Raw genomic sequence first — 18,615 nt, 5'->3', positions numbered from 1 at the left:
GTTAGAGGACGGTGTTAGTTAGAGGACGGTGTTAGTTAGAGGACGGTGTTAGTTAGAGGACGGTGTTAGTTAGAGGATGGTGTTAGTTAGAGGACGGTGTTAGTTAGAGGACGGTGTTAGTTAGAGGACGGTGTTAGTTAGTGGACGGTGTTAGTTAGTGGACGGTGTTAGTTAGAGGACGGTGTTAGTTAGAGGACGGTGTTAGTTAGAGGACGGTGTTAGTTAGTGGACGGTGTTAGTTAGAGGACGGTGTTAGTTAGAGGTCGGTGTTAGAGGACGGTGTTAGAGGACAGTGTTAGTTAGAGGACAGTGTTAGTTAGAGGACGGTGTTAGTTAGAGGACGGTGTTAGAGGACGGTGTTAGTTAGAGGACAGTGTTAGTTAGAGGACGGTGTTAGTTAGAGGGCGGTGTTAGTTAGAGGGCGGTGTTAGTTAGAGGACGGTGTTAGTTAGTGGACGGTGTTAGTTAGAGGACGGTGTTAGTTAGAGGACGGTGTTAGATAGAGGACGGTGTTAGTTAGAGGACGGTGTTAGTTAGTGGACGGTGTTAGTTAGAGGACGGTGTTAGTTAGAGGACGGTGTTAGTTAGAGGACGGTGTTAGTTAGAGGACGGTGTTAGTTAGTGGACGGTGTTAGTTAGTGGACGGTGTTAGTTAGTGGACGGTGTTAGTTAGAAGACGGTGTTAGTTAGAGGACGGTGTTAGTTAGAGGACGGTGTTAGTTAGAGGACGGTGTTAGTTAGAGGACAGTATTAGTTAGAGGACGGTGTAAGTTAGAGGACGGTGTTAGTTAGAGGACGGTGTTAGTTAGAGGACGGTGTTAGTTAGAGGACGGTGTTAGTTAGAGGACGGTGTTAGTTAGAGGACGGTGTTAGAGGACGGTGTTAGTTAGTGGACGGTGTTAGAGGACGGTGTTAGTTAGAGGACGATGTTAGTTAGAGGACGGTGTTAGTTAGATGACGGTATTAGTTAGAGGACGGTATTAGTTAGAGGATGGTGTTAGAGGACGGTGTTAGTTAGAGGACGGTGTTAGTTAGAAGACGGTGTTAGTTAGAGGACGGTGTTAGTTAGAGGACGGTGTTAGTTAGAGGACGGTGTAAGTTAGAGGACGGTGTTAGTTAGAGGACGGTGTAAGTTAGAGGACGGTGTTAGTTAGATGACGGTATTAGTTAGAGGACGGTATTAGTTAGAGGATGGTGTTAGAGGACGGTGTTAGTTAGAGGACGGTGTTAGTTAGAGGACGGTGTTAGTTAGAAGACGGTGTTAGTTAGAGGACGGTGTTAGTTAGAGGACGGTGTTAGAGGACGGTGTTAGTTAGAGGACGGTGTAAGTTAGAGGACGGTGTTAGTTAGAGGACGGTGTTAGTTAGAGGACGGTGTTAGTTAGAGGACAGTGTTAGTTAGAGGACGGTGTTAGAGGACGGTGTTAGAGGACGGTGTTAGTTAGAGGATGGTGTTAGAGGACGGTGTTAGTTAGAGGACGGTGTTAGTTAGAGGACGGTGTTAGATAGAGGATGGTGTTAGAGGACGGTGTTAGTTAAAGGACGGTGTTAGTTAGAGGACGGTGTTAGATAGAGGATGGTGTTAGATAGAGGATGGTGTTAGAGGACGGTGTTAGAGGACGGTGTTAGTTAAAGGACGGTGTAAGTTAGAGGACGGTGTTAGTTAAAGGACGGTGTAAGTTAGAGGACGGTGTAAGTTAGAGGACGGTGTTAGAGGACGGTGTTAGAGGACGGTGTTAGTTAGAGGACGGTGTTAGAGGACGGTGTTAGTTAGAGGACGGTGTTAGAGGACGGTGTTAGAGGACGGTGTTAGAGGACGGTGTTAGTTAGAGGACGGTGTCAGTTAAAGGACGGTGTTAGTTAGAGGACGGTGTTAGTTAGAGGACGGTGTTAGTTAAAGGACGGTGTTAGAGGACGGTGTTAGTTAGAGGACGGTGTTAGTTAAAGGACGGTGTTAGTTAGAGGACGGTGTTAGTTAGAGGACGGTGTTAGTTAAAGGACGGTGTTAGTTAGAGGACGGTGTTAGTTAGAGGACGGTGTTAGAGGACGGTGTTAGTTAAAGGACGGTGTTAGTTAGAGGACGGTGTTAGTTAGAGGACGGTGTTAGAGGACGGTGTTAGTTAGAGGACGGTGCTAGTTAAAGGACGGTGTTAGTTAGAGGACGGTGTTAGATAGAGGATGGTGTTAGTTAGAGGATGGTGTTAGTGCATAGGGACCCTGTGGGCCCTGGTAGAAAGTAGTGCACTACATAGGGAATAGGGACCCTGTGGGCCCTGGTAGAAAGTAGTGCACTACATAGGGAATAGGGACCCTGTGAGCCCTGGTAGAAAGTAGTGCACTACATAGGGAATAGGGACCCTGTGGGCCCTGGTAGAAAGTAGTGCACTACATAGGGAATAGGGACCCTGTGGGCCCTGGTAGAAAGTAGTGCACTACATAGGGAATAGGGACCCTGTGGGCCCTGGTAGAAAGTAGTGCACTACATAGGGAATAGGGACCCTCTGGGTCCTGGTAGAAAGTAGTGCACTACATAGGGAATAGGGTCCCATCTCAGACCCTACCCTGGATGGCTATACTCACCACTCTCTGCTGCATGTGCGAGTCAGTTTCCATGGTGATCAGGGTGCACCACACGTAGAGCAACGAGCCGCTGGAACAAGGCACCTGTCAGGACACCAACACACCATTAGATAGAACAGATACTATTCTCACCTCTGACCTGGAAGTAAACAATGACTTTACAGACCGCTTTGCCCTATGTACAGTTGAAGTCGGAAGTTTACATACACCTTAGACAAATACATTTCAGTTTTACACAATTCCTGACATTTAATCCGAGTAAAAATCCGCTGTTTTAGGTCAGTTAGGATCACCACTTTATTTGAAAGAATGTGAAATGTCAGAATAATAGTAGAGAGAATGATTTATTTCAGCTTTTATTTCTTTCATCACATTCCTAGTGGGTCAAAAGTTTACATACACTCAATTAGTATTTGGCAGCATTGCCTTTAAATTGTTTAATTTGGGTTAAACGTTTCGGGTAGCCTTCCACAAGCTTCCCACAATAAGTTGGGTGAATTTTGGCCCATTCCTCCTGACAGAGCTGGTGTAACTGAGTCAGGTTTGTAGGCCTCCTTGCTCGCACATGCTTTTTCAGTTCTGCCCACAAATGTTTTATGTGATTGAGGTCAGGGCTTTGTGACACTCCAATACCTTGACTTTGTTGTCCTTAAGCAATGTTGCCCCAACTTTGGAAGTATGTTTGGGGTCATTGTCCATTTGGAAGAGCCATTTGCCACCAAGCTTTAACTTCCTGACTGATGTCTTGAGATGTTGCTTCAATATATCCACATAATGTTCCTCCTCATGATGCCATCTATTTTGTGAAGTGCACCAGTCCCTCCTGCAGCAAAGCACCCCCACAACATGATGCTGCCACCCCCGTGCTTCACGGTTGGGATGGTGTTCTTCGGCTTGCAAGCCTCCCCTTTTTTCCTCCAAAGATAACGATGGTCATTATGTCCAAACAGTTCTATTTTTGTTTCATCAGACCAGAGGACATTTCTCCAAAAACGACGATCTTTGTCCCCATGTGCAGTTGCAAACCGTAGTCTGGCTTTTTTTATGGGGGTTTTGGAGCAGTGGCTTCTTCCTTGCTGAGCGGCCTTTCAGGTTATGTTGATATAGGACTCGTTTTACTGTGGATATAGATACTTTTGTACCTGTTTCCTCCAGCATCTTCACAAGGTCCTTTGCTGTTGTTCTGGGATGGATTTGTACTTTTCGCACCAAAGTACGTTCATCTCTAGGAGACATGAGTATGTGACTTTATAAAATACTTTTTGATTTGTTGTACAGCAGTAGTGTGTAAAACAGTTTAAAACACCTAACCTGAATGCTTCATGTTCTAGACGTGATGTTAAAGAGGCTAGAGGAAACAGCAACGCCTAAAAACCCCCCCTGTCATGTCAAAGGTCATCAAGGTCAGAGTTCACCCATGTCACTTCCACCGACCGGTAGATCAACACGTTCGTTTCCTGTGGTGTCGAGGTTTTTTTTTGTAACGGGAACATCTGTAACGACCGAATGTGCCGTGGAGCGACCCCTTTAACTAATCCACGGCCCACCGAGTCACGTTCATCACGTTTCCCCAACACCATCCAACACCATCACGATCTGTCACTCAAAGAACTCCAACACCATCACGTTCTGTCACCCCAACATGGCTCCCAACTGTTGTCTGCAGTTGTACAAGAGAACCCACACAAAGCTCCAGGACTCCAACGCCATCCAACACCATCCAACACCATCACGTCCTGTCACCCCAACATGGCTCCCAGTTGTACAAGAGAACTCACACAAAGCTCCAGGACTCCAACGCCATCCAACACCATCACGTCCTGTCACCCCAACATGGCTCCCAGTTGTACAAGAGAACTCCCACAAAGCTCCAGGACTCCAACGCCATCCAACACCATCACGTCCTGTCACCCCAACATGGCTCCCAGTTGTACAAGAGAACTCCCACAAAGCTCCAGGACTCCAACGCCATCCAACACCATCACGTCCTGTCACCCCAACATGGCTCCCAGTTGTACAAGAGAACTCCCACAAAGCTCCAGGACTCCAACGCCATCCACCAGCTAAGTACAACGACCATTTAACTGTTAACGCGGGATAATAGCCAATTAAACTCTGTCAGCTCTGAGAAGATTTAAAAGCTGAAAATGTGGCCTTTCAGAATGGTTATTGGTCCTGGGTTGAACTCCAAATGGAACCCCTATTCCCTACACAGTGCACTACTTTCGAACAGGCCCCACAGGACACTGGTCTAAAGTAGTGCACTATGTAGAGAATAAGAGAGACAATTGGTACGCGGGGTCTTAATGTTTCACTGGTTCTATTCCCCCTTGTACCCCTGACTCCTCGTTAAGACCTCACCGTGCCAAGGCCCTAAAAACACAGCCTCATTTACAGTCAGCCAGGGACTTCATTTACTGTGGACTAAACACCAGGCATGAACACAATAACCGACACTAAGTTCTGTTCTGACAACGGCCTCGGTTCCTCTTGGGCGGAGGAGAACACACAGAGGGTGCTAGACACACAGGCCCGGTCCACCAACACACTCTACACTGACCCAAGGCCTGGTCCACCAACACACTCTACACTGACCCAAGGCCTGGTCCACCAACACACTCTACACTGACCCAAGGCCCGGTCCACCAACACACTCTACACTGACCCAAGGCCTGGTCCACCAACACACTCTACACTGACCCAAGGCCCGGTCCACCAACACACTCTACACTGACCCAAGGCCTGGTCCACCAACACACTCTACACTGACCCAAGGCCTGGTCCACCAACACACTCTACACTGACCCAAGGCCTGGTCCACCAACACACTCTACACTGACCCAAAGCCTGGTCCACCATCACACTCTACACTGACCCAAGGCCCGGTCCACCATCACACTCTACACTGACCCAAGGCCTGGTCCACCAACACACTCTACACTGACCCAAGGCCTGGTCCACCAACACACTCTACACTGACCCAAGGCCTGGTCCACCATCACACTCTACACTGACCCAAAGCCTGGTCCACCAACACACTCTACACTGACCCAAGGCCTGGTCCACCAACACACTCTACACTGACCCAAGGCCCGGTCCACCAACACACTCTACACTGACCCAAAGCCTGGTCCACCAACACACTCTACACTGACCCAAGGCCTGGTCCACCAACACACTCTACACTGACCCAAGGCCTGGTCCACCAACACACTCTACACTGACCCAAGGCCTGGTCCACCAACACACTCTACACTGACCCAAGGCCTGGTCCACCAACTGACCCAAGGCCCGGTCCACCAACACACTCTACACTGACCCAAGGCCCGGTCCACCAACACACTCTACACTGACCCAAGGCCTGGTCCACCAACACACCACTCTACACTGACCCAAAGCCTGGTCCACCAACACACTCTACACTGACCCAAGGCCCGGTCCACCAACACACTCTACACTGACCCAAGGCCTGGTCCACCAACACACCACTCTACACTGACACAGAGAGAGAGAGAGAGAGAGAGAGAGAGAGAGAGAGAGAGAGAGAGAGAGAGAGAGAGAGAGAGAGAGAGAGAGAGAGAGAGAGAGAAAGAGAGAAAGAGAGAGAGAGAAAGAGAGAGAGAGAGAGTCTGGTGTGTATCTGTGTATGTTCTCACCTGTACCACAGAGCTACTCCCCCTCTCCTTCTCCTTCCTCTCCAGTCTGACATCCCGAGACCAGTCCTCGTCTCCTCTGGCTCTGACACACAGCTCTGTCAGCTCTGAGTCCTCCAGGACGTAGGAGGGCAACTTCCTCCCGGCCTCCAGACAGTCAACATGTTCCTTCACCACCGTCTGGCCTTCTGGATTCACATAGTGCTGCATCACCCGCAGATCAATGTCCTGAGACAGGTAACTACACATCACCTGGCGACCACAGATGATTACCTAGAGAGAGAGAGAGGTTATGTGAGAGTCAAAGCTAGACTTGCCGGATATATCAGGTTATTGATCAACACACTGATACAGTTGTGATGTGTTAAATCAGGGATGGTCAGTGTGGGTCCTTCCTGCTGCCGTCCCCCAGCCTGATGTGCTTCTGTCACTGTGTCTGTCACTATCACTGTAGACAGACCAATGTGGAGCAGACAGCATCAGAAACCTCTGTCCCCCTCTCTGTCCCCCCTCTCTGTACCCCCTCTCTGTACCCCCTCTCTGTACCCCTCTCTGTCCCCCTCTCTGTCCCCCCTCTCTGTCCCCCTCTCTGTACCCCCTCTCTGTCCCCCCTCTCTGTCCCCCCTCTCTGTCCCCCTCTCTGTACTCTACAGAACACCACGGCCCAAATGGCACCGTATTCCCTATGGGCCCTGGTCAAAAGTAGTGCACTACATAGGGAATAGGGTGCCATTTTGGACCAAACCCACATCTCCCTCTGGCCCCTGTACAGCTCTAACCCTGTTCATGACACTTCTAATTCAGCTCACAATTGATTGTTGCCACCACCCAGTGTGTGTGTGTGTGTGTGTGTGTGTGTGTGTGTGTGTGTGTGTGTGTTCTCTGGGTGGTGGTGTTGATGATGGTGGTGAGGAGAGGGATTGGTCTCTAAAGAGAGAGAATTCTCTCGCTCATCAATCATCTCTTTATAGCCCTTCTCACAGCTCACAGACTCTCCATCACGTAATCCCACACACACACACACACACACACACACACACACACACACACACACACACACACACACACACACACACACACACACACACACACACACACACACACACACACACAAGGAGCATTATACAGGCGTTAACTGTGAATAAATCTCTACACACTTCCTGTCTGTGGTGACAACTCCACTAAATAGATCACTTCCTGTCTGTGGTGACAACTCCACTAAATAGATCACTTCCTGTCTGTGGTGACAACTCCACTAAATAGATCACTTCCTGTCTGTCTGTGGTGACAACTCCACTAAATAGATCACTTCCTGTCTGTGGTGACAACTCCACTAAATAGATCACTTCCTGTCTGTGGTGACAACTCCACTAACTAGATCACTTCCTGTCTGTGGTGACAACTCCACTAAATAGATCACTTCCTGTCTGTGGTGACAACTCCACTAACTAGATCACTTCCTGTCTGTGGTGACAACTCCACTAAATAGATCACTTCCTGTCTGTGGTGACAACTCCACTAAATAGATCACTTCCTGTCTGTGGTGACAACTCCACTAACTAGATCACTTCCTGTCTGTGGTGACAACTCCACTAAATAGATCACTTCCTGTCTGTGGTGACAACTCCACTAAATAGATCACTTCCTGTCTGTGGTGACAACTCCACTAACTAGATCACTTCCTGCCTGTCTGTGGTGACAACTCCACTAAATAGATCACTTCCTGTCTGTGGTGACAACTCCACTAACTAGATCACTTCCTGTCTGTGGTGACAACTCCACTAAATAGATCACTTCCTGTCTGTGGTGACAACTCCACTAAATAGATCACTTCCTGTCTGTGGTGACAACTCCACTAAATAGATCACTTCCTGTCTGTGGTGACAACTCCACTAACTAGATCACTTCCTGCCTGTCTGTGGTGAGAACTCCACTAACTAGATCACTTCCTGCCTGTCTGTGGTGACAACTCCACTAACTATACTGTTCAGAGTTCTGTAGATATAGACTACTGAAGGAGAAGACAGGGTGTAGATATAGACTACTGAAGGAGAAGACAGGGTTCTGTAGATATAGACTACTGAAGGAGAAGACAGGGTTCTGTAGATATAGACTACTGAAGGAGAAGACAGGGTTCTGTAGATATAGACTACTGAAGGAGAAGACAGGGTTCTGTAGATATAGACTACTGAAGGAGAAGACAGGGTTCTGTAGATATAGACTACTGTAGGAGAAGACAGGGTTCTGTAGATATAGACTACTGAAGGAGAAGACAGGGTTCTGTAGATATAGACTACTGAAGGAGAAGACAGGGTTCTGTAGACATAGACTACTGAAGGAGAAGACAGGGTTCTGTAGATATAGACTACTGAAGGAGAAGACAGGGCTCTGTAGATATAGACTACTGAAGGAGAAGACAGGGTTCTGTTCAGGGTTCTGTAGATATAGACTACTGAAGGAGAAGACAGGGTAATGTTCAGGGTCTGTAGATATAGACTACTGACGGAGAAGACATGGTTCTGTAGATATAGACTACTGAATGAGAAGACAGGGTTCTGTAGATATAGACTACTGAAGGAGAAGACAGGGTTCTGTTCAGGGTTCTGTAGATATAGACTACTGAAGGAGAAGACATGGTTCTGTAGATATAGACTACTGAAGGAGAAGACAGGGTTCTGTAGATATAGACTACTGAAGGAGAAGACAGGGTTCTGTAGATATAGACTACTGAAGGAGAAGACAGGGTTCTGTAGATATAGACTACTGAAGGAGAAGACATGGTTTTGTAGATATAGACTACTGAAGGAGAAGACAGGGTTCTGTAGATATAGACTACTGAAGGAGAAGACAGGGTTCTGTAGATATAGACTACTGAAGGAGAAGACATGGTTCTGTAGATATAGACTACTGAAGGAGAAGACAGGGTTCTGTAGATATAGACTACTGAAGGAGAAGACATGGTTCTGTAGATATAGACTACTGAAGGAGAAGACAGGGTGTAGATATAGACTACTGAAGGAGAAGACAGGGTTCTGTTCAGGGTTCTGTAGATATAGACTACTGAAGTAGAAGACAGGGTTCTGTAGATATAGACTACTGAAGGAGAAGACAGGGTTCTGTTCAGAGTTCTGTAGATATAGACTACTGAAGGAGAAGACAGGGTTCTGTAGATATAGACTACTGAAGGAGAAGACATGGTTCTGTAGATATAGACTACTGAAGGAGAAGACAGGGTTCTGTAGATATAGACTACTGAAGGAGAAGACAGGGTTCTGTAGATATAGACTACTGAAGGAGAAGACAGGGTTCTGTAGATATAGACTACTGAAGGAGAAGACAGGGTTCTGTAGATATAGACTACTGAAGGAGAAGACAGGGTTCTGTTCAGAGTTCTGTAGATATAGACTACTGAAGGAGAAGACATGGTTCTGTAGATATAGACTACTGAAGGAGAAGACAGGGTTCTGTAGATATAGACTACTGAAGGAGAAGACAGGGTTCTGTTCAGGGTTCTGTAGATATAGACTACTGAAGGAGAAGACATGGTTCTGTAGATATAGACTACTGAAGGAGAAGACAGGGTTCTGTAGATATAGACTACTGAAGGAGAAGACATGGTTCTGTAGATATAGACTACTGAAGGAGAAGACAGGGTTCTGTAGATATAGACTACTGAAGGAGAAGACAGGGTTCTGTAGATATAGACTACTGAAGGAGAAGACAGGGTTCTGTTCAGAGTTCTGTAGATATAGACTACTGAAGGAGAAGACATGGTTCTGTAGATATTGACTACTGAAGGAGAAGACAGGGTTCTGTAGATATAGACTACTGAAGGAGAAGACAGGGTGTAGATATAGACTACTGAAGGAGAAGACAGGGTTCTGTAGATATAGACTACTGAAGGAGAAGACATGGTTCTGTAGATATAGACTACTGAAGGAGAAGACAGGGTTCTGAAGATATAGACTACTGAAGGAGAAGACAGGGTTCTGTAGATATAGACTACTGAAGGAGAAGACATGGTTCTGTAGATATAGACTACTGAAGGAGAAGACATGGTTCTGTAGATATTGACTACTGAAGGAGAAGACAGGGTTCTGTAGATATAGACTACTGAAGGAGAAGACAGGGTGTAGATATAGACTAATGAAGGAGAAGACATGGTTCTGTAGATATAGACTACTGAAGGAGAAGACAGGGTGTAGATATAGACTAATGAAGGAGAAGACATGGTTCTGTAGATATAGACTACTGAAGGAGAAGACAGGGTTCTGTAGATATAGACTACTGAAGGAGAAGACAGGGTTCTGTAGATATAGACTACTGAAGGAGAAGACAGGGTGTAGATATAGACTAATGAAGGAGAAGACATGGTTCTGTAGATATAGACTACTGAAGGAGAAGACAGGGTTCTGTTCAGGGTTCTGTAGATATAGACTACTGAAGGAGAAGACAGGGTTCTGTTCAGGGTTCTGTAGATATAGACTACTGAAGGAGAAGACAGGGTTCTGTTCAGGGTTCTGTAGATATAGACTACTGAAGGAGAAGACAGGGTTCTGTAGATATAGACTACTGAAGGAGAAGACAGGGTTCTGTTCAGGATTCTGTAGATATAGACTACTGAAGGAGAAGACAGGGTTCTGTAGATGTAGACTACTGAAGGAGAAGACAGGGTTCTGTAGATATAGACTACTGAAGGAGAAGACGGGTTCTGTTCAGGGTTCTGTAGATATAGACTACTGAAGGAGAAGACAGGGTTCTGTAGATATAGACTACTGAAGGAGAAGACAGGGTTCTGTAGATATAGACTACTGAAGGAGAAGACAGGGTGTAGATATAGACTACTGAAGGAGAAGACAGGGTTCTGTAGATATAGACTACTGAAGGAGAAGACAGGGTTCTGTAGATATAGACTACTGAAGGAGAAGACAGGGCTCTGTAGATATAGACTACTGAAGGAGAAGACAGGGTTCTGTTCAGGGTTCTGTAGATATAGACTACTGAAGGAGAAGACAGGGTTCTGTAGATATAGACTACTGAAGGAGAAGACAGGGTTCTGTTCAGGGTTCTGTAGATATAGACTACTGAAGGAGAAGACAGGGTTCTGTAGATATAGACTACTGAAGGAGAAGACAGGGTTCTGTTCAGGGTTCTGTAGATATAGACTACTGAAGGAGAAGACAGGGTTCTGTTCAGGGTTCTGTAGATATAGACTACTGAAGGAGAAGACAGGGTTCTGTAGATATAGACTACTGAAGGAGAAGACAGGGTTCTGTTCAGGGTTCTGTAGATATAGACTACTGAAGGAGAAGACAGGGTTCTGTAGTTGTAGACTACTGAAGGAGAAGACAGGGTTCTGTAGATATAGACTACTGAAGGAGAAGACGGGTTCTGTTCAGGGTTCTGTAGATATAGACTACTGAAGGAGAAGACAGGGTTCTGTAGATATAGACTACTGAAGGAGAAGACAGGGTTCTGTAGATATAGACTACTGAAGGAGAAGACAGGGTTCTGTAGATATAGACTACTGAAGGAGAAGACAGGGTTCTGTAGATATAGACTACTGAAGGAGAAGACAGGGTGTAGATATAGACTACTGAAGGAGAAGACAGGGTTCTGTAGATATAGACTACTGAAGGAGAAGACATGGTTCTGTAGATATAGACTACTGAAGGAGAAGACAGGGTGTAGATATAGACTACTGAAGGAGAAGACAGGGTTCTGTAGATATAGACTACTGAAGGAGAAGACAGGGTTCTGTAGATATAGACTACTGAAGGAGAAGACAGGGTTCTGTAGATATAGACTACTGAAGGAGAAGACAGGGTTCTGTAGATGTAGACTACTGAAGGAGAAGACAGGGTTCTGTAGATATAGACTACTGAAGGAGAAGACAGGGTTCTGTAGATGTAGACTACTGAAGGAGAAGACAGGGTTCTGTAGATATAGACTACTGAAGGAGAAGACAGGGTTCTGTAGATATAGACTACTGAAGGAGAAGACAGGGTTCTGTAGATATAGACTACTGAAGGAGAAGACAGGGTTCTGTAGATATAGACTACTGAAGGAGAAGACAGGGTTCTGTAGATATAGACTACTGAAGGAGAAGACAGGGTTCTGTAGATATAGACTACTGAAGGAGAAGACAGGGTTCTGTAGATATAGACTACTGAAGGAGAAGACGGGTTCTGTTCAGGGTTCTGTAGATATAGACTACTGAAGGAGAAGACAGGGTTCTGTAGATATAGACTACTGAAGGAGAAGACAGGGTTCTGTAGATATAGACTACTGAAGGAGAAGACAGGGTTCTGTAGATATAGACTACTGAAGGAGAAGACATGGTTCTGTAGATATAGACTACTGAAGGAGAAGACAGGGTTCTGTAGATATAGACTACTGAAGGAGAAGACAGGGTTCTGTAGATATAGACTACTGAAGGAGAAGACAGGGTTCTGTTCAGAGTTCTGTAGATATAGACTACTGAAGGAGAAGACATGGTTCTGTAGATATAGACTACTGAAGGAGAAGACAGGGTTCTGTAGATATAGACTACTGAAGGAGAAGACAGGGTTCTGTTCAGGGTTCTGTAGATATAGACTACTGAAGGAGAAGACATGGTTCTGTAGATATAGACTACTGAAGGAGAAGACAGGGTTCTGTAGATATAGACTACTGAAGGAGAAGACATGGTTCTGTAGATATAGACTACTGAAGGAGAAGACAGGGTTCTGTAGATATAGACTACTGAAGGAGAAGACAGGGTTCTGTAGATATAGACTACTGAAGGAGAAGACAGGGTTCTGTTCAGAGTTCTGTAGATATAGACTACTGAAGGAGAAGACATGGTTCTGTAGATATTGACTACTGAAGGAGAAGACAGGGTTCTGTAGATATAGACTACTGAAGGAGAAGACAGGGTGTAGATATAGACTACTGAAGGAGAAGACAGGGTTCTGTAGATATAGACTACTGAAGGAGAAGACATGGTTCTGTAGATATAGACTACTGAAGGAGAAGACAGGGTTCTGAAGATATAGACTACTGAAGGAGAAGACAGGGTTCTGTAGATATAGACTACTGAAGGAGAAGACATGGTTCTGTAGATATAGACTACTGAAGGAGAAGACATGGTTCTGTAGATATTGACTACTGAAGGAGAAGACAGGGTTCTGTAGATATAGACTACTGAAGGAGAAGACAGGGTGTAGATATAGACTAATGAAGGAGAAGACATGGTTCTGTAGATATAGACTACTGAAGGAGAAGACAGGGTGTAGATATAGACTAATGAAGGAGAAGACATGGTTCTGTAGATATAGACTACTGAAGGAGAAGACAGGGTTCTGTAGATATAGACTACTGAAGGAGAAGACAGGGTTCTGTAGATATAGACTACTGAAGGAGAAGACAGGGTGTAGATATAGACTAATGAAGGAGAAGACATGGTTCTGTAGATATAGACTACTGAAGGAGAAGACAGGGTTCTGTTCAGGGTTCTGTAGATATAGACTACTGAAGGAGAAGACAGGGTTCTGTTCAGGGTTCTGTAGATATAGACTACTGAAGGAGAAGACAGGGTTCTGTTCAGGGTTCTGTAGATATAGACTACTGAAGGAGAAGACAGGGTTCTGTAGATATAGACTACTGAAGGAGAAGACAGGGTTCTGTTCAGGATTCTGTAGATATAGACTACTGAAGGAGAAGACAGGGTTCTGTAGATGTAGACTACTGAAGGAGAAGACAGGGTTCTGTAGATATAGACTACTGAAGGAGAAGACGGGTTCTGTTCAGGGTTCTGTAGATATAGACTACTGAAGGAGAAGACAGGGTTCTGTAGATATAGACTACTGAAGGAGAAGACAGGGTTCTGTAGATATAGACTACTGAAGGAGAAGACAGGGTGTAGATATAGACTACTGAAGGAGAAGACAGGGTTCTGTAGATATAGACTACTGAAGGAGAAGACAGGGTTCTGTAGATATAGACTACTGAAGGAGAAGACAGGGCTCTGTAGATATAGACTACTGAAGGAGAAGACAGGGTTCTGTTCAGGGTTCTGTAGATATAGACTACTGAAGGAGAAGACAGGGTTCTGTAGATATAGACTACTGAAGGAGAAGACAGGGTTCTGTTCAGGGTTCTGTAGATATAGACTACTGAAGGAGAAGACAGGGTTCTGTAGATATAGACTACTGAAGGAGAAGACAGGGTTCTGTTCAGGGTTCTGTAGATATAGACTACTGAAGGAGAAGACAGGGTTCTGTTCAGGGTTCTGTAGATATAGACTACTGAAGGAGAAGACAGGGTTCTGTAGATATAGACTACTGAAGGAGAAGACAGGGTTCTGTTCAGGGTTCTGTAGATATAGACTACTGAAGGAGAAGACAGGGTTCTGTAGATGTAGACTACTGAAGGAGAAGACAGGGTTCTGTAGATATAGACTACTGAAGGAGAAGACGGGTTCTGTTCAGGGTTCTGTAGATATAGACTACTGAAGGAGAAGACAGGGTTCTGTAGATATAGACTACTGAAGGAGAAGACAGGGTTCTGTAGATATAGACTACTGAAGGAGAAGACAGGGTTCTGTAGATATAGACTACTGAAGGAGAAGACAGGGTTCTGTAGATATAGACTACTGAAGGAGAAGACAGGGTGTAGATATAGACTACTGAAGGAGAAGACAGGGTTCTGTAGATATAGACTACTGAAGGAGAAGACATGGTTCTGTAGATATAGACTACTGAAGGAGAAGACAGGGTGTAGATATAGACTACTGAAGGAGAAGACAGGGTTCTGTAGATATAGACTACTGAAGGAGAAGACAGGGTTCTGTAGATATAGACTACTGAAGGAGAAGACAGGGTTCTGTAGATATAGACTACTGAAGGAGAAGACAGGGTTCTGTAGATGTAGACTACTGAAGGAGAAGACAGGGTTCTGTAGATATAGACTACTGAAGGAGAAGACAGGGTTCTGTAGATGTAGACTACTGAAGGAGAAGACAGGGTTCTGTAGATATAGACTACTGAAGGAGAAGACAGGGTTCTGTAGATATAGACTACTGAAGGAGAAGACAGGGTTCTGTAGATATAGACTACTGAAGGAGAAGACAGGGTTCTGTAGATATAGACTACTGAAGGAGAAGACAGGGTTCTGTAGATATAGACTACTGAAGGAGAAGACAGGGTTCTGTAGATATAGACTACTGAAGGAGAAGACAGGGTTCTGTAGATATAGACTACTGAAGGAGAAGACGGGTTCTGTTCAGGGTTCTGTAGATATAGACTACTGAAGGAGAAGACAGGGTTCTGTAGATATAGACTACTGAAGGAGAAGACAGGGTTCTGTAGATATAGACTACTGAAGGAGAAGACATGGTTCTGTAGATATAGACTACTGAAGGAGAAGACATGGTTCTGTAGATATAGACTACTGAAGGAGAAGACAGGGTTCTGTAGATATAGACTACTGAAGGAGAAGACAGGGTTCTGTAGATATAGACTACTGAAGGAGAAGACAGGGTTCTGTAGATATAGACTACTGAAGGAGAAGACAGGGTTCTGTAGATATAGACTACTGAAGGAGAAGACAGGGTTCTGTAGATATAGACTACTGAAGGAGAAGACAGGGTTCTGTAGATATAGACTACTGAAGGAGAAGACAGGGTTCTGTTCAGGGTCTGTAGAGAAGAGAACATTATGGTGACACAGAGGAAGAGCTAAAACAAGATCAAGATGAGCTCTGCTCACACACACACCCATACGAGCTCGCACACACACACACACCCATACGAGCTCGCACACACACACACACACACACACACACACACACACACACACACACACACACACACACACACACACACACACACACACACACACACACACACACACACACACACACACACACACACACACACACACACACACACACACACACACACACACACACACACACACACACACACACACACACACACACACACACACTCCTCCCACAGCCAGCCTGTGACCAGAGACATCTCCTGTTGCTGTGAGGAGCTGTCACAGTCTCCGGCTGTTTGTCGGGGGGATGTGACCAGGACCATATCGTTGGAGCAAACGAGAACAAGATGTCTGAGCGGAGCAGATACGACGTAGCCTCTCTGTTTTGTCTGCAGGCTAGCGGGGGAGACGTGTGACACTTGACAGTGTTTACATAACAAAGCGTCACCACATTTCAGAGAAGGCATCTGAGATTAGTGATAATTAAATGTTCAATTCAACCACGGTTCAGTACATTTATTCAGCTGGTGTAAAAATTTGATGTTTTATGTAACATTTCATTAACACGGATCAATCTCGTTTAAAGTCAACACATTTCCTGTTCTGTTTTTTTTTGGAGAAGTGAGCAGACATTGTGGATGGTCGGAGGGTTTTCAGAGTTTTCCCGTTATAACAACATACTGTAATATGAAACAGGATGTAGTTCTCAATTTGTTGTTACAGAGAGAACACTAGTCTGAGAACTACTTCCTGTTTCATATTACAATCTGTTGTTACAAAGAGAACACTAGTCTGAGAACTACTTCCTGTTTCATATTACAATCTGTTGTTACAAAGAGAATACTAGTCTGAGAACTACTTCCTGTTTCATATTACAATCTGTTGTTACAAAGAGAACACTAGTCTGAGAACTACTTCCTGTTTCATATTACAATCTGTTGTTACAAAGAGAACACTAGTCTGAGAACTACTTCCTGTTTCATATTACAATCTGTTGTTACAGAGAGAACACTAGTCTGAGAACTACTTCCTGTTTCATATTACAATCTGTTGTTACAAAGAGAACACTAGTCTGAGAACTACTTCCTGTTTCATATTACAATCTGTTGTTACAGAGAGAACACTAGTCTGAGAACTACTTCCTGTTTCATATTACAATCTGTTGTTACAAAGAGAACACTAGTCTGAGAACTACTTCCTGTTTCATATTACACCTCCTGTCTGTCTGTGATGACAACTCCAATAACTGGATATGAAACATGATAGTGAAGGTGTAGACTAGTGTTCAGCTGCTAGTTAGTTAGTTAGAGAGGTTTAAACTAACACAGTAAACTGATAGTGAAGGTGTAGACTAGTGTTCAGCTGCTAGTTAGTTAGTTAGAGAGGTTTAAACTAACACAGTAAACTGATAGTGGAGGTGTAGACTAGTGTTCACCTGCTAGTTAGTTAGAGAGGTTTAAACTAACACAGTAAACTGATAGTGGAGGTGTAGACTAGTGTTCACCTGCTAGTTAGTTAGAGAGGTTTAAACTAACACAGTAAACTGATAGTGGAGGTGTAGACTAGTGTTCAGCTGCTAGTTAGTTAGTTAGAGAGGTTTAAACTAACACAGTAAACTGATAGTGGAGGTGTAGACTAGTGTTCAGCTGCTAGTTAGTTAGTTAGAGAGGTTTAAACTAACACAGTAAACTGATAGTGAAGGGTTAGACTAGTGTTCAGCTGCTAGTTAGTTAGTTAGAGAGGTTTAAACTAACACAGTAAACTGATAGTGGAGGTGTAGACTAGTGTTCAGCTGCTAGTTAGTTAGAGAGGTTTAAACTAACACAGTAAACTGATAGTGAAGGGTTAGACTAGTGTTCACCTGCTAGTTAGTTAGTTAGTTAGAGAGGTTTAAACTAACACAGTAAACTGATAGTGGAGGTGTAGACTAGTGTTCAGCTGCTAGTTAGTTAGTTAGAGAGGTTTAAACTAACACAGTAAACTGATAGTGAAGGTGTAGACTAGTGTTCAGCTGCTAGTTAGTTACTTAGTTAGTTAGTTAGTTAGTTAGCTAGTTAGAGGGGTTTAAACTAACACAGTAAATTGAGGACAAAGACACACAGAATGGCACAACAGGAGGACGGGTTGCACATGAATTGGGGGAACAATAAAGATTTATTGAATTGAATACGGTACCTGTTTCTGGACACCGTTGAGCTGTAACACCTTGATGATGAGAGACGCAGTCCGTCCTTTATACTGAATAGTCCTCAACAGAGTCCCCACGTTGTCCACACTGAAGGCCTCGGACCAACGCCAGTTACCCCAGCCCTCTATACAGATGTGAAGGAGCTGGAGGAGGAAAGAGGAGAAGAGAGGAGAGGAGGAGGGAGGAGGAGAGGAGAGGAGGGGAGAGGAGGAGAGGGTGGGGGGAGGGGAGGGGAAGAGAGGATGAGAGAGGAGGAGAGGGTGGGGGAGGGGAGGAGGAGAGAGGAGAGGGTGGGGGGAGGGGGGAGGGGAGGAGGAGAGAGGAGGAGAGGGTGGGGGAGGGGAGGAGGAGAGAGGAGGAGAGGGTGTTGGGAGGAGAGGAGGAGAGGAGGAGAGGGTGGGGGGAGTAGGAGAGGGTGGGGGGGAGGAGGA

The 18,615-nt window shown here is 45.1% G+C and overlaps 1 protein-coding gene across 1 annotated transcript in view; it reads right to left on the bottom strand.

Moving 5' to 3' along the window:
- LOC129856932 (intermembrane lipid transfer protein VPS13B-like) overlaps window positions 1–18,355 on the bottom strand; it is a 49,410-nt gene extending 31,055 nt beyond the window's left edge. The window contains exons 1-3 of the mRNA XM_055924716.1: window positions 18,172–18,355; window positions 6,236–6,505; window positions 2,580–2,663 (exon numbers count right to left, since the gene is read on the bottom strand). Of these exons, the coding sequence (XP_055780691.1) occupies window positions 2,580–2,663; window positions 6,236–6,481 (330 nt within the window). The 5' untranslated portion in view covers window positions 6,482–6,505; window positions 18,172–18,355. The remainder of the gene's footprint in view (window positions 1–2,579; window positions 2,664–6,235; window positions 6,506–18,171) is intronic.
- Between the last annotated feature and the right edge of the window lie 260 nt (window positions 18,356–18,615).

This window comes from Salvelinus fontinalis, chromosome 6 (assembly GCF_029448725.1).
Source record: "Salvelinus fontinalis isolate EN_2023a chromosome 6, ASM2944872v1, whole genome shotgun sequence".
Taxonomy (NCBI): Eukaryota; Metazoa; Chordata; class Actinopteri; order Salmoniformes; family Salmonidae; genus Salvelinus; species Salvelinus fontinalis.
This window is presented reverse-complemented; position numbering and strand designations above follow the sequence as displayed.